The following is a 15754-nucleotide window of genomic DNA, read 5'->3' as shown; positions in this document are numbered from 1 at the left end:
TGAATAAAGTCTATCCCCTTATTGCTTTAACTGGTGCCCAGCTTTATCTTCCACAGTATCAACAAGATTACTTCATGATTTAGAGTGCACTAAAATTAAATAACTACAAAAAACTTTTTCTTTACCCTTCTAAATCCTTACCAAGGAGAGATCTTTCAGATTTCCTTTTTTAAACATAATATCAAATTTCAAAATTATGATGACTTTTCCTGCCATTTATCCCACAGCATGGCTTTTAAAACTTAAACATGAGAAAGCTAATAGAAAATATAAGGAATCTACACTGTAAGATCTGAATCTTTCCAGTAACATTGAGTATATCATTAGAGTTGGTTTATGAATGGAAGCAGTATATGTATTCAATAAATAAATGCTAAGTGGTAAAGTTTCAGAAATTAATGCTCCTGACAAAAGATCCTGTCTCTCACAGTATATAAAGTACATACATCATATTGCTATTACTCTATAAATATTTCAGAAAGTCAAATTGCACATTGTCATTTAATAAAAAATTAGAAATGTCATCTTTCTTTGGTAGAAAAGTGACTATATTTATTCAATTAGATTTAGTTTTGAACAAATATATTTCAAGGATGATTTTAGATTTTACTTGTTACATACTTATTTTATGCTATAACAGCACTCTAGACTTTCATTTATTCCATTATACCATTTTATGGTAGTACACTAAGAAGCAAACATATGATCTGGAGGCTATATAGGGCAAGGAAAAGAGTAATGGACCGATTGGTAAAAACCTAGACCCATTTCTATTCTGTCACAAATCATTGATGTGACTTAGGCTACTATCTTACTATTTTTAGGTATTGACTTATAGGTCTGTAAGAGTAAGGGGTGGGACTATGTGTCTCTGGGTGTGTTTGATTTGTTTTCCAGCTTTAAAACACAGTGTCTCTACTCTAATTTGGGTTATAATCTCTGTCCAGACAGTAAGGATAACTTAGGTCTTTTTATGCCTCATGCTTTCCATTTTTTGTATTGTAATTGTAATCCTATCTTCTTTACATTTCTCCATGGGGTCATCAAAATAATTCTAAAAGTACATATAAAAGCATTTTGGAAAAAAAAAAGATGTAAAATATTATATAAGGAGAGAGTATTTTAAAAATTCATCTTGTTTATTGTTTTGCTGCAGAAAGTACTAGCATTATTGTATTTCAAGAGTACACTTGGACTTGAAAAGAAACCTTTATGACTCGATGTATATAAGCACAATAAGATGTGTCCATAAGTTCTGATTTGGTATAGCTTGTTTTCTTAAACTGACACGCTGAACCTTTCTCTATTGCACTTAGAGAGTTTTTGCTGAGACAAAAAAAAAAAAAAGCATGATATTCACAGAATTCAAAGAAAATAGTACTCTTCAGGTGAAAATACTTTCAGTTTTTAAATTTAAAGACTACTTAAAACGTTTCAAATTTAATTTTTAAAAAGCCAAAGTTTATTCATAAATAACAATTATTATTATTTTGATTTCCACCAACAAATTCAGAGAAGTACACACATATAGATACCTATCCTGCAAATGTAGGAGGGATACAGGATGAATAAACATTACAAGATGACTTAGTGAAAAATCAGGTATGAGGTGGTCTGGATAGACAGCCTATACAATGAAGACTTGATATTTAAAGTGTCATTTGTTTGTTCAGGACCATGTTCAATTCAATTAAACAATGACAGGATCTCTCTTGGAGACATTAAATGGTAAACAACACATAACAAAAGTTTTTAGATTTCTAGGAATTTACATCCTAGAGAAACAGGTACATATAAAAATAAATCCTATACAAAACATAATTTGATAAATGCAATAATAAAAACAGAAAGTGTGCTGGGATCCGGAAAGAAAGCTAAAAGAAGAGGGAGAAAGATAGAAACCATATAGGTCCATAAATAGAAAGAAGATCTATGGACAAAGTCCATCTCGGGCAAGCATTTTTCATTTAAATAAAAATGTTTTGACAAGAGGAAAGAATGAATAAAACCAATTTAAAAAGAAAAAGAAAATAAGGCGGTGGTGGGAAGGGGGGACGAGACACCCTCTATGATAGGCTTAAAGTTTGAAAAAGCCACATACTAAACCTTTATATTGCAATAATGTACTGAAAGTTGTGCATAAACCTTTCCAAAGTCACTGTTCTGCAGTAGAAGTAGCATTTTGGTATGAGCTAAAGAGAGCCATCGGCTTCTTAGATGCACAGTGTGAATGGGTCAGTACAAAGGATGTCACGGCCTCAGGCCTTCATATTTTTGAGCTAATTAAAACTTAAAAATCCAGATCATCCATAACATATCACTGATTGCTAAAAATCTGTGCTTAGATTGTACTGATTTTAGCACTCTGACAAAAAAAAAAATCACTAAACTGCCAAGCATTTTGTTGTAATATATGTAAATGAAGGTAAATCTTAAATAACGAGGGTGGAAACATTTATCATTCATTACGTCATTGAAAAAAGATTTTGTGACTACCTTTGGCACAGCATCCACTTTTTAAAGCACTGGCAATATGAAAGTTAACTAAGCAAATATCTTCTCATGAATTCCCTTGCTGGAGACAGACATGAGTAAAGATAGAAATATATTACTCTCAGCTGATCGATAATATCAAAAAAGAAAATTGAAGAAAATTTAGGATTTGGAGAGTGTCTGGTGGAGGTAAGAGATGCTTTTAAAAAATATAACTTGGTAAAGCAGAATCTCATTGATAGCATCCCAGCAGATCTGAAGTAATTGAGAGAGGCAGTCTCTAATATCTAGGGGAAAGAACAAGGGAAGTGCACAGGCCATGGGGAGCATTTGAAGACCAGCAAGAAGGCCTGTGCTGAGGGAGTGACATGAGTGAACGGGCTCCAGTGGAAATGCTGAGGTCAGGGAAGGAGGTGGTACTAACGAGGAGGGACATGAAGACATAAGCTGGCAAGGCAGTGGAGAAGCAACGTGAAGAGGTCTACATTTTAAAGTAATCGCTTTGGCAGCTCTGTGGAGAATAGACTATCCTTATCTCAATCATAAAATAGAGTTCAAGCTGTAGTAGTAGTCTATACTAATAGTAATAGTAATAATAAAAACGACAATACCAATATATAGAGTATACTTATTATATACCATGTAATATGCTAAGCATGTTACATAATTATCTCATTTATTCTCTATAAGTTACAAGTAACTCCAGATTAAAAATACAAAAATTGAAGTTTGACGATTTTTAAGTAACTAGCCCACAGTCACACAGGTAGACAGTGTTAGAGTCTGGATTCTCAGTCTGGTCATCTGACACCAGGGATGATCGTCCCTAGGCAACTTTTAGAACATGTCCCCATCTACCCCTTTCCAGAGATTTGTGTTTAATTGTTCTGAAGTGGGGCCTGGGCATGTTATTATTTTAAGTTCTCTAGGGCATTCTAATGTGCAGCCAGAATTGAAGACAGCTGTGAAGTAAGCAACTATAGTATAATGCCTAAAATTAGCAGCATACTTAGTTACTACTAATTTAGTTTTACTACTAAAATTAGTAGTGATGTTTAAATTAGTAGAATACTTTCTTTCAGAATAATTATTTACTTTTTATTTTTCAATTAAAGTTGACATTTGATATTAGTATTAGGTGTATAGCATAGTGGTTAGACATCTAAATAATTTACAAAGTGATCCCTCCAATTACTCTAGTACTCAGTTGGCACTATACATAGTTATTGACTATGTATAGTCAATATTATTGGCTCTATTCCCTATGCTGTACTTTACATCCCTGTGACTATTTTGTAACTACCGATTTGTACTTTTTAATCTCCTCATTTTTCTACCCATCCTCCCAACCCTCCTCCCATATGGCAACCATTAGTTTATTTTGAGATTTATTATTTAATGAGGTCAAAAAAAAAAAAAAAAGCTACTGAGCTGGCTTTCAGGGGAAAAACCAGTATTCAACATTTTTCTATGTAGAAATGTTATGGTTAAGTAATAACTGTATATTTTTAAAGAGAGAATAATTTAAATTCATCATCTGTCCATTCCCACCTCGACCCTGGTCAGTCCCAGGAGGGCGATGGCCACGCGGATACTACTGCTCTCCAGGGTGCCTGTGATCAGCCTTCGCCGATACTCTAAGTCCGACATCTGTTGCTGTGCTGCAAAAGCCAAAGCCTTTTCCTTGGCTTCATTAGTCAGTGGCAATATAAGGTCCACATCCAAGATGTGACGGGGCTTGCATTTCAAATACAGAACTGGCTCTTCTTCATTAAACACTGGAGGAAGCAAAAACATTCATGACTGCAATGATCATTTACGCCCTTGACATCGTTATTCAGGATGAACTTGGGAGGTTTGAAATACAAAACTATAGTTGTCACCTTCACTAAACAGAGTAAAAATAAATAGGTAACAGAGTCCCAGTAGTCCTAATTCAGTAATTCGAGAGTAAGTCTTCAGGAATTAAAGATGTTTTCTTGGTATTCTCTAAAAAGATTTCTAGTCAAATGGTTCTCTCATAGAAACATTATCAACGTGCTCAAAAATTCAGTGACTGTTGTGCTCCTATCAGTGATTAAAAGGTAGGAGGAGTAGAAATAAATATAAAGAAAGACATCTGTCAAGGACTGGCATCTTCTTTCACCAACAACCTTATACTTTAAACAAGAATGTAGGGTAGAAGTCCAGGTTATATTACATATAGAGAATTTGAGAGTGTAATGATTTCCAAATTATTTGGGAAATGGAAAATTTGTGGAGCAAATATTTCGAATGCCAAATTTCAATATTTACCTGAAGACTGAAAAATAAAGATCTAAAAAAGAACCACCACCAACATTTTCTAAATTGTCGAAATGGTACTCTATTCCATATGGGGATGCTGGCATAATAAAGTTAGGTGACTATATGAGGAACAGTATTATCCTTCAACATTATAAATGAAATAAAACGTATGTATACTCTACCTTCTTCTGGAGAACTGCTGTAGTCATGTGAAGTTGAAGAATTTACTGGAAGGAATCCAGAAGGCAAAGGGATCATACCTTTTCCTTCTGCAATGTATATTAATTCTCCAATCTAAAACATAACACACAATAATATTAAATTCTCAAAGCTCAGAAAAATTTGGATAAATCTTTTCACTGTGAGAAAAATTTGCATATTATATTTGCATATTATAAAAATGTCCATGCATTGTGCATTTCTAAACAACGTAAGCCTTAAATGAGTGGAGAAAGCTGAGATTGTAACTGGTTTGAATTGTATCACAATCCTAAAACAGTATTAACTATGCTCGAGAGACGATTCCAAAGATATGTTGATCAGGCAATATATATGTAAATAATGTAAAAGTAAATTTATTACATACTAAATATACATATTCCAAAATATTGTAAATATCTTCAATAACAAGTAAAATGGCAAAAACTGAAAATGTGGAAACAAAAGAATGAACAATTTATGATTATGAGGTCAATTTATTTATAGCTTCACTATCCCTCTAATTGAGATTTGTTTATAATAAAATTAATTTCATCTTTTCATATGATAATGTTCCACAGAATTTTATTAATTACGATCCACGATTATCTTCAGTTCAGGCTTATAAAAGGAATATGGAAAACTTTGAATGTTTTAAATTGTTCAGCCTTTAAATCTGTGCACTCTTGTTCATTGATAGTACATTATGTCATTTTCATATAGTAATTTTTCCTAAGCAGTCATATACTTTGCAAAAATAAATCCAATCTAGCAATCTGAAATGTGTTTTCTGTGTGTGTGTGTGTGTGTGTGTGTGTGTGTGTGTGTGTGTGTCACTACAAATACATGTAAGTGACTGATATTGATACAAAGTTTTCAATGATAATTCAAGTAGAATACAAACGTATAAGTTCAACAGAGACTGGAGAAAGTAATATATTAATGTTTACTTTTATTTTAACTTTTTTTCTCATCCTTATTTTTATCTAAAAAATAGTTGTTTTACCCAAAATAAGTATTCATAAGAAATCAGACTCTGAGTATAGAGTTATCATAATTACATGGTTTTTTTTTAATTTGTACCTGAATGAAACCTGATCTATAGTTGTCTATTCCATGTACATGAATACTAACCCATGGGAGTTGACACATAAGTAACAAACTGTTATTTGCCAGAATATTTTTCTTAAATATAAATTATAAACAGCTTCCTTGCCATTCATTAGCCAACTGAAATATCAGTAACTAAGACTCCATTCAATTCCATCTCAATCCACATATGACACAGACAATATATTATCATTTCTCAAAAGATTACTTTGTCTGACTTGTTCACTTCTGATATGTATTTTTTTTATTTTTTAAAAACTTAATGTAATTGAAAACAATGCCTGTTTAGCCTGTGTCAGAAAATTATTCAGGAATGTCATCTATAGTACTAATTAGTTCCCTCCACTTTTCTTGAAATAAAATCAGACCAGGAAAGAAATACAAATGCAAGAAAGAACTCTTTTAAAGTAGAAAAACTCCTTACATTCCAATTCTGGAGGCTGCAACGAGGGCAATGAAATTATCTGACACACATAACAGACACTTGTCAATGTGAGCTATTCTAATAGTCACCTATTACATTTCTTTTCTGCTCTTAATTTCAGTTTTACCAGTGGGCATGTTTACTTGGATTCATACTATATTTTCCAGAACTATGCCACAGCCCATTGTCAATTGTAAGAAACCTTCACAAAAGATGTTTTGTGTTTCCTGTGTATCAGGTTAAATGCTATCCTCAAATATCACAATTGCATGCAATTTTACAAGAAGCCCAGCCATTAATGACCCAGAAAGAAAGAACACAAACACTGAATTGGCAGGAAAGTTTTAATCCCAGGTCTGCACTAATTAGCTGGATAACCTTCCACATGTCATGAAAGCCCTCCAGAGACAAATAACCTCAATCTTAAAAAAAGAAAAAAAATAAATAGCATTTCTAGACAGAAAAAATCACCATGTTGTTTCATAGGTCTTAAATTCTACTTATTTTCTTATCTTGGCCTACATCTTGCTAGGTTTTATAATTTGTTTGTTTTAAATGGCTGAAGAACATTATTTTGGTGGATAAATGGGCAAAAGAGAGCTAAGCTAAAATCCTAAAATGTTAAATTCCATACACTAGAGAGAGATCATTAATTATTGTGGGTGACTATTTGACTTTGCCATAATTATAATGTGAAACTGACCATTGAGAATAATCATTGTTCTTTAAAAATACTATTTTTCATAGAATGAATGAGCTAGGATTCTCAGAAAGGGTAAGGAGATGATATATGAAAAGATTTACGTGCCTGCACTAAAAAGTTCAACTTGCTTAACACAATTTTAACACAATCTTAATTGCATGCCTGAGAGATTATTCCACAGACATTTTGAGAAAGCAATAAACATTTAAATGGCATAAAATATGAATTGATTGTTTAATAAAAAAAAATAGGGTATTTTACAGGAAAACACCTCATCCAATAACAGGAAGCAGGGTCTAGACTCTAGAAGTCATTGTGGCAATGAAATTAACAATCTCTCTTCTTCTTCACCACCACAGTTGCCCAGTTTCTGTTTAAGTTTTTGCCACCAATTTGCTCTGCAAGTAAATGAAAATTTGCTTCCCTTCAAGTGGGAGCATCACTCAAACTGTCATTAAGATGGATCTTTATATCAATATTCTTTACAGTTCTCTTGTCCCCTTTTCCCTTCCCCCAAATCCAACATCATCACCTCTTCTTTCACCATCACTGCTCACATCCTTCTATCTTTACCGCTAGCAGACAAAAAGCAGAAAAAATCAGAGTGCAGTATAAAATTGTGATGTGTGGAGTAATGTAAATAGATTCCAAGATTCTTATCCAGTCTTTAAGTCTCCAGTTTCTATCTCCAACTCTCAATCTACTTTCTGACTCCAGAAATGCTTTCTAAAACAAAGATAAAATCAGATCATGCCTATGCTCAATACCTTCCATTGGGTTCCTACTTTCAATACTACTACTACTACTACTAATGTTAAGTTATTCAACTTAAAATTGACTGCCCTCTTCTTTATCAGTCTGACCTATCCATCCAACCCATTTTGTCATTTCTGACAAACCATTCTCTGAATCAGAAATTCAAGTGTCCATGAATTTCAGGCTTGGCTGTTTTGCCTCATGTTCTTAGAATCTTCTGAGCACACTTCTTCCATGCCCAAACTCTTTTACTGGCAAATTTTTACTTAGCCTTCTTGACCAAATTCCTCTATTAGTCAATTATCCCTGCCTCTGCTATCATACAGAAATGCATTCTTCCCTCTATTCTAGAACAGTCACATTCTGTCTGCCTGTGTTATAGAAATTGGTGGGCATGTTCCAGTACACCACATACACAAGGGGCAAATGAAATGTGGCTTGCTGTTAAAAAGCATAAAAAATAAATCAACCTCAAAATACTCAGTACCTACGGTTATATAAATAACTTTCATTAAACTGTAGTTTGCCTAAGTGTAAAATTACACAAAGATTTTAGCATAATGATTTAATGTTTTTACTTTTATATTCAATAAATTTAATCAAAATCAGTATTATTAAAGCCTGCACACTAGTTATGATTGAAAAATGTTACAAATTGATTATAGAATATTTAAAAATATACATAATAGAGACTTCCAGCTTAATCTCTGCATTAGCAGAAACAGAAAGATACAAAAGACTGAGAGAGAATGAAATGAGTGATAGTGCAAAAAGTCAGATGAGTGGTTCTGCTTATTTATGCAAACGTAAGGGAGATGGCCAGAGTGACATACGACATATTTAAAAACTGGTATCGCATGGCCTTAGACTAAATTGTTGTAGGCCACAAATAAAAAAGAAGGCCTCTCAGGGTCCCCTACCTAGGAGTGGGCAACTTTGTCCTGTCAATTTTCTATTTGGGTAAGGCTGAAACTCTCTTTGGTACTTGAGGTCCTTGTGTAGAACAGGACCAATTCGCATAAGTTGCTCAGGGATGCTGACTTCCATCCTGGGTTCCTCAGGTCAGCAATACCTGGACTTTGGTTTTAATTCGTTCTGACCAAATTTTGTAGATAGAAAATGACAACAAAGGACTGGAAGATAAACACATCAGGGAGAGAAGGAGTCTTGTTTGGGTCAATAAAAAGGTTGATGGGTTGGTGTAACAAGGCTGGTTTAGGCCACAGTCGGTGGCCACAACTGGAACCTACTCTTAAACCAGGCCCATGTCAAGGATCCCTGCTTGATACTACTGCCTCTCTTATATGAATGATCCTAGCAACGCCACTCGGTTTCCTACTTGAGAACCCAGGACTACACAGAGAAGACATTTACGCGGGCACCACAATGAACACAGAGTCCCAAGGTTGTGTCAAGACATTGTTTTGTGTTTTGTAGTGTTTGTGTGCCCTGTATGGGGATCTGTAGCCCCGCCTCCCAGCAGATGTAATTTCTCAGGTGGGTCATGATTTAATCTACTCCCATCCACACAGAGCAGAAATTTCTTTGGATTTTTGGCATTTGATAACATGAATTTTCAGGGCATTGTAGGTTTTGCCCTAACATAAAAATTTCTATGAACGCCGATGGAAGTTTTATGAAACTATTTCTACTTTTAAACAACTGTTTTGTAACTCATTTTATTTTTTTTATTTGAAACTCCGAATGGAACAGTTGAAGTAAAACAAATGGCCTTTCCTTGATAGCAGTGTTAGTAGAAATGTTTGTTTTACACATAGAAAGCTATCAAATCGAGGCCTAATTACTTTACAGTTTTCAACAGGTAGTTCTTAATGGCAAAGCAGTTATCACACATTTAATAAGAACAGGAGCTAACTAGGTGGAGTTGGATGTTTGATTATCTACTTAAGCGTGTAATTGCATTTTTCAATATAATTAGCACTAAAATTGAATGTGTAAATTAATAGATGTGATAATAATTCAATGCAATCCTTTACACTAAAGGCATTATTTCTCGATTGATAGCAATATAATTTTATGATTATTTTTCTTAATATTTTTCTGACAAGGACAAAATATATATAATAAGTCATGTTTTAATAAATTGAGAAGCCAAGTGTAATTACATTTTTATTAATTTAGGTAAAATTTATGGAAGCAAATATTAATATTCTAATAGTCTAACTTATAGAATAAAATGAATCTCCTTACTAAGCTATTGAAAATTAATCCTAGCATTTTTCTAGGGATATATTATAAATTGATATAAAAAAAGGATCATGAAGCATTTGATCAAACTACTGATTTCTATATCATAGTTACTATTTTTCATGAATTTTTATATAGAGCAATTCAGTTAAATACAGAACTCCTTTAAAGGAAATAAAAAACAAGATTAAGCATTACTATAAAACAGCATTTTTTTCTTCCTCAGTGGTAATTTTAAGTGTAAAATTAAACTATACTTTACATATTTCATAGCTTATATTATTTTTCATATGTAAATGATCTTATAGATACCAAGTAAATAACAATACCTTTCCAATTACCATTATTTCATTGCATATGCGTTCAAAATGGTGCATAACTGATACATAATTGATACATTTGGGGCCAGCTCCTGGGGATTATAAAGTCCTTCCTCAGGTCAACACTCTGCAGTGTCTTTCCGGAAAGGGATAATGCCATCAAACTTTTCATCTAAAGACAATCTCTCTCTCTTTCTCTCTCTCTGTCTCCATCTCTCTCTTTCTCCTTTTCTCTCTCGATCTCTCTCCTTTGCTGGCTTTAAAGAAGCAAGTTGCATGGATCCCAGAGCCACTAGGATATTAATTCTGCCAAAGACTTGAGAGAAGTTGGAAGCAGCTCCTTCCTCAAATGAACCTCAGGAGAACCCAGCACTCACCACAGACCCAGCACAGACCTTAAGTGGAAGACCCATCTAGGTCATGCTTAGACCTCTGATCCATTGAAAAGTGGTGTAATAAATGTATGTTTGGTAATTTGTTAGGCAACCACAGACTGACAGATAGGGCCACTGCAAGGTTAGGCATGCCTCCCATTATAAAATGTATGTAGCCATTATAAAATGTACCCAGGACTACTGTAACTGCATATTCTTGAGGCTAAGCTCTTTGTGTAGCTACTAGAGGGCTAAAATTGTTATCTACATTTTGAAAGTCTTCAGCTACCAGCCAGTACTAGTCATTCCATTAAAGTGCCAGTCTAAGATGAAAGCAAAAATACAGTTCTGTTCTCACCTGTTTGTTGCTAAGGACAATGATACAGTAGCGTGTTAGCATGTCAAAGGGAAGAAAGAAGAGCTCCAGATTTGAAGTCTTTTTCATTTCCAGGTGAAGAGTACGTGTAGTGCAAAAGAACTCTCTGATGAAGGTGGACTTAATTGCTGCCAAAACATGAAGCAGAGTTTGTTTACATATCATTTCATAAGTTCTGTTCACATAAAGCAGCGGTTTCAATTAGTGATTAAAGTTTTGAGATGAATAAAAAAAATGTTCAAGGCACTAGCACACAAATTTAGAAGATAATACATACATTCATTGATAAAGTAATGTAGGGAGGGGGCATGAAAACTAAATGTTAAATCGAGCTATAATCAGAGCTTGCATGGTGTTGCTGCCAGACCACAGGAAACTTGCAGAACAGAGGAAGATTCCTCCTGGGATTTCTAACAAACCATTTACCCATACCATGAAGGGAAAAGTCTTTAAGTCGTGCTCTACACCAAATAAACACAGTTATTTCTTCCCTATGGCTAAAACCATAGGGGACCTATGGATGGATCAATGGCTAGCATGCCTTTCATGCTACAAACCCTTATCTTTCACAATGTTTACTATACCATCAAAGGAAAATAGATACACAAAGTCTTTAAATTGTAATTCATAGAAACTAAGAATGATATATAAACTGAATTCCCTGAACACTCGGGGTCACTCTTTATCCTTCTCATTGTTTTTTCCGTCGCTCTGTCCCTCTCGACTCTCTCACTCTTTGTCTCTGAGAGGAAACCACATTGTGTCTCTGGAGCATTATCCTTTCTCTAATAAACTTTCCTTTTGTCTCTAACTCTGGCCTGTGCCTGAATTCTTTCCAAACGGTCATGAACAGAAAAGACTGAGGACCAACATTTCAGCCTCCCATTCAGCCAGCAATCCCCAGGGCTTCCCATTCTGTCTATTGTTTCATTTCACATTACATTCTGTACATAAAAATAAGACAAGAAAACAAAAGCTTTTACTTGAGGTACTCACAGGTTTTTAAGGCTTTGGGGGCAAAAGCAGGGTCCTCAGCAGTATCACTGTCATAAGTAAATAAGAAAACGGCTCAAAAGCAATTCTCTATCTTAATTAAATCTTACAGGTTCTTAAAAATTGTGACTACTTACAGTATGCTATGCAAAGACCACAGGTTTCTTTCATATATTATTTTTATGTTTACATTGTTTTGGATATTTTAAAAATAATAAAAATGGAAAAAGAAAACTAACAATCATCCATATTTCCACCAGTATTTATTTGTTAAAAACAATTCCTCTTTACTTTCAGATACCATAGAGAAGTAAATATTTGATAATAATAATAATAAAAACTCAAATCCCGAGACTCAAAAGTAGATGGTCTCAACTTAGGACTATATAAGGCACTCTTTCCAAAAGTGGTACTAGAACTTGATGTCTTAAAAAATGCTCTCTTCATTTCCTTCTTTCTCATAAAGGTAAAGAGACTTGGGCAGCTGTTTGATCTCTGGTTGCATTTCAGAAAATTAATTAGCAGATCACAGCCTGAAGCAAATGCCTCCCTTGAAAGTTTCTATGTCTTCCAGAACCCATCAATTTTCCCCAAATTGCTCTTCTCACGATTACTTTGCAAAGCAAGCTATCAATTAGTATCTAGGCTCTCAGATATTGTTTGCTTATTTTTTTTTTCTGAGAATACAAAAACCCCCATATTTTTCTCACCTTGTCATCTGCTTTTGCCTATATTTTTATATTGTAAAACTATACGGACTATTTCCAAGTAAAGTTCTTCTAACCATATCCAGGCCATTTCTTCAAACACTGTATTTTCTTTACACCTCATTCTTAATAAGGTTATTTACCACATCTTATAACTATTCTGTGCTTTACTTCTACTTCACAGGCATTCTGATTATCAGTTTAAGTAATACTTTTTTTGTTTTTAATTGAAGACCATTTAATATTTTATTTAATTTGAGCATTTGGTAGATACTTTAAGGCTATCATAGATATAAAAGATGAATATTTTAGCATTTATAAAAGAGATTATATATGCTTATTTCTCAATATACAGTTCCATTGCCATCTCTCTGACAATGGAGCTCTAGGTAGAATGCCTGATTAAAATCCTCACATAATCTCTAAACCTCATTTTGTTCAGTACTTGCAATCTCTAGCCTTTCAGTCATTTTTTTTTTTTTCATAGTGAATATAAAAGCAGAGCAATTTGGGCTTCATCTCCTTTTTCTTTCCTATTTTGTTGGAGAACAGCTAATAGAAAGTACCTTTTGAATAAATGAAATAGTTATCCTCAAAAGATTCTCAAACCCAGTAAAATTGACTTACCTGTATTATTTATGGTAAAGACAGACAGAAAAAAATTTGCAGACCTAAGAATTTTATTGATTTGTTCATAAAGCTAATGATTATCATGATTAACTCAGAAACATCAAAAAAATAATTTAACAAAATAATCTGCCTCAGGAAAATTCTATTTTATCTAATCAATGTTCTTGACTTTAGAAATTCAGTGATAAACCCAACTGGTTTACAAAACCAGTATTTTGCATGTTCCAAGGACAGAACAGAAAACAACTCATTTCCCTTTTTGTTACTCCCTGAATCTTAGTCCATGCTATCATTTTCCTAGATGCTCACTGGTTATTGTTGAGGCTATGGCAAAGGGAGCACGTTTAAACTCTAGGTCTTAAGGAAGAAAGAGCATCAAAAGAGGCTAAACTTATACAAAATACTGTAGATCAAGCAGTGGAGTATTTTCTGCTAATTTAGTAGTAGGCCAAAGTCAGGGAATGGAGCCTACTCATGAAGTATGAAGAATGACACTCCTTTTTTCCTCTTTTTTCAAGTAAAATAATCAAAATGACATTGAACTGATTCTATTAAGAATACAAATAAATCAGCCCCAAGAATAACTTCCTATTCAAGCCTTTCTGAGTAGGGAAGGAAGATCTTTATTACAAGCCTTCATGAAGCCACTCCTGGGCCAACATTCAGGGCTGTGTCCATACCAAATAACAAATTATCTGGTTCAAGTCAAGTTTTCATCATGGGAAGGAATATAAGAGGATCAAGTTTTAGATTTATTCCATCCTCCATGTGTCCAGGAGTTCTTAAAAAAAAAAAAAAAAAAAAAAAAAAAGCCTGGTGGCCACCTGGAAGGCAATAAGAATGGCATATTTGCTGGTTTTGGTACCACTTTGGCCCCTAAGCAGTTGAGAAATCTCTAAAGGAAGGGGTACTAACCTGGCATTAAAGGACAGAGTGGATCTGTGAATTTAAGTGGGGAAAATTTTTATCTTGACTTCCAGTAACTCAACAGCAATTAAAACCAAACCACAGTAGTATTAGCTATACTATGACTTGATCTCCAAATAATCACATATATGTTTATACCACATTTCAGTTCTTGCACATACTTTTAGCTATTATGTTCATTACTACTTTTAAAGTATGGTAGTTATTATCTCCACCATTAGATCTTATTATGTATTGTGTTAATGACAAAGTATATATTTCAATATATTATAATTTTTAAATATTTTGATAATCTACTGGAATATTAGTTTCCTCTATGCTACAGAGTGAATTGTGTTACCCTTACATTCATAAGTTTAAGCCCTAAATCCAAAAATAACTGCATTTGGAGATAGGGACTATAAGAAGGTAATTAACATTAAAAAGGAGGTCATATGAGTGGGGCTCTGATATGATAGAATTAGTGTCCTTATAAGAAGAGATGCCAGGGAGCTCATTCTCTCCCCATGTGCATACAAAGAAGAGGTCATGTGAGTATACAGCGAGATGGCTGCCACTTACAAGTCTAAAGCAAAGGCATCAGCATGAAACCTACCTTTGCTGCCACCTTGGAATTCCCAGTCTTCAAAACTATGAGAAATACATTTCTGTTGTGTAAACCACCCATTCTATGGCATTTTGCTATGACAGCTGGAGCAGATTTAGATACTTTGTAATCCTTATTATCTTATTTTGTGTATTTATAAAACACTATTCTATAAAGTGTAATAGGCTTCATCAGACTGTCAAAGAGCCTGATGGCATTAAAAGCATGTATAAAACCCTAATCTAGAGCAAGAGAATCATCGCAGATTGTTACTCTTACTATATATATCTAGCCTCCGATTCACTCTTCTTTCCTTAGAGACTTGCCTAGTTCTAATTATTACTAATTATTCAGTGTAGTAGAATGAAATATTATTTTAAAATCATAACTCTCCAGAATCCAGCTTTTTGGGGTTTTTAGCAAGAATCAGTATTCAGAAAAATATCCCTACCAAGGCCTTCTTTCTTTTGAGTGGCTTATTCTGGGCCACACTATTCTGGGACACAAAGATGAATGCTGAAAGCCCCTAAGCTCATGGAGTATATGGTGTGTCATGCAAAGTAGTTCTGCAAGAAATATTTACAAAGCAGAATGATAAACAGTTGAACACCTTCTCAACCTTAATTCATACTCTCCAATAGTCCGTTTACATAAGCATGTGTC

General features: G+C 33.9%; 1 protein-coding gene across 1 annotated transcript in view; it reads right to left on the bottom strand.

Annotated features, from left to right (window-relative positions):
- Positions 1–15754, bottom strand: part of CFAP47 (cilia and flagella associated protein 47) — a 366407-nt gene that overhangs the window by 137435 nt on the left and 213218 nt on the right. The window contains 4 exon segments of the mRNA XM_011385160.2: positions 4045–4271; positions 4962–5073; positions 11231–11376; positions 12245–12291. Coding sequence (XP_011383462.1) covers positions 4045–4271; positions 4962–5073; positions 11231–11376; positions 12245–12291 — 532 coding nt within the window.

Source organism: Pteropus vampyrus, unplaced genomic scaffold, assembly GCF_000151845.1.
Source record: "Pteropus vampyrus isolate Shadow unplaced genomic scaffold, Pvam_2.0 Scaffold667, whole genome shotgun sequence".
Lineage (NCBI taxonomy): Eukaryota > Metazoa > Chordata > Mammalia > Chiroptera > Pteropodidae > Pteropus > Pteropus vampyrus.
The sequence above is the reverse complement of the archived record's forward strand: the minus strand, read 5'-3'. Positions and strand labels throughout refer to the sequence as shown.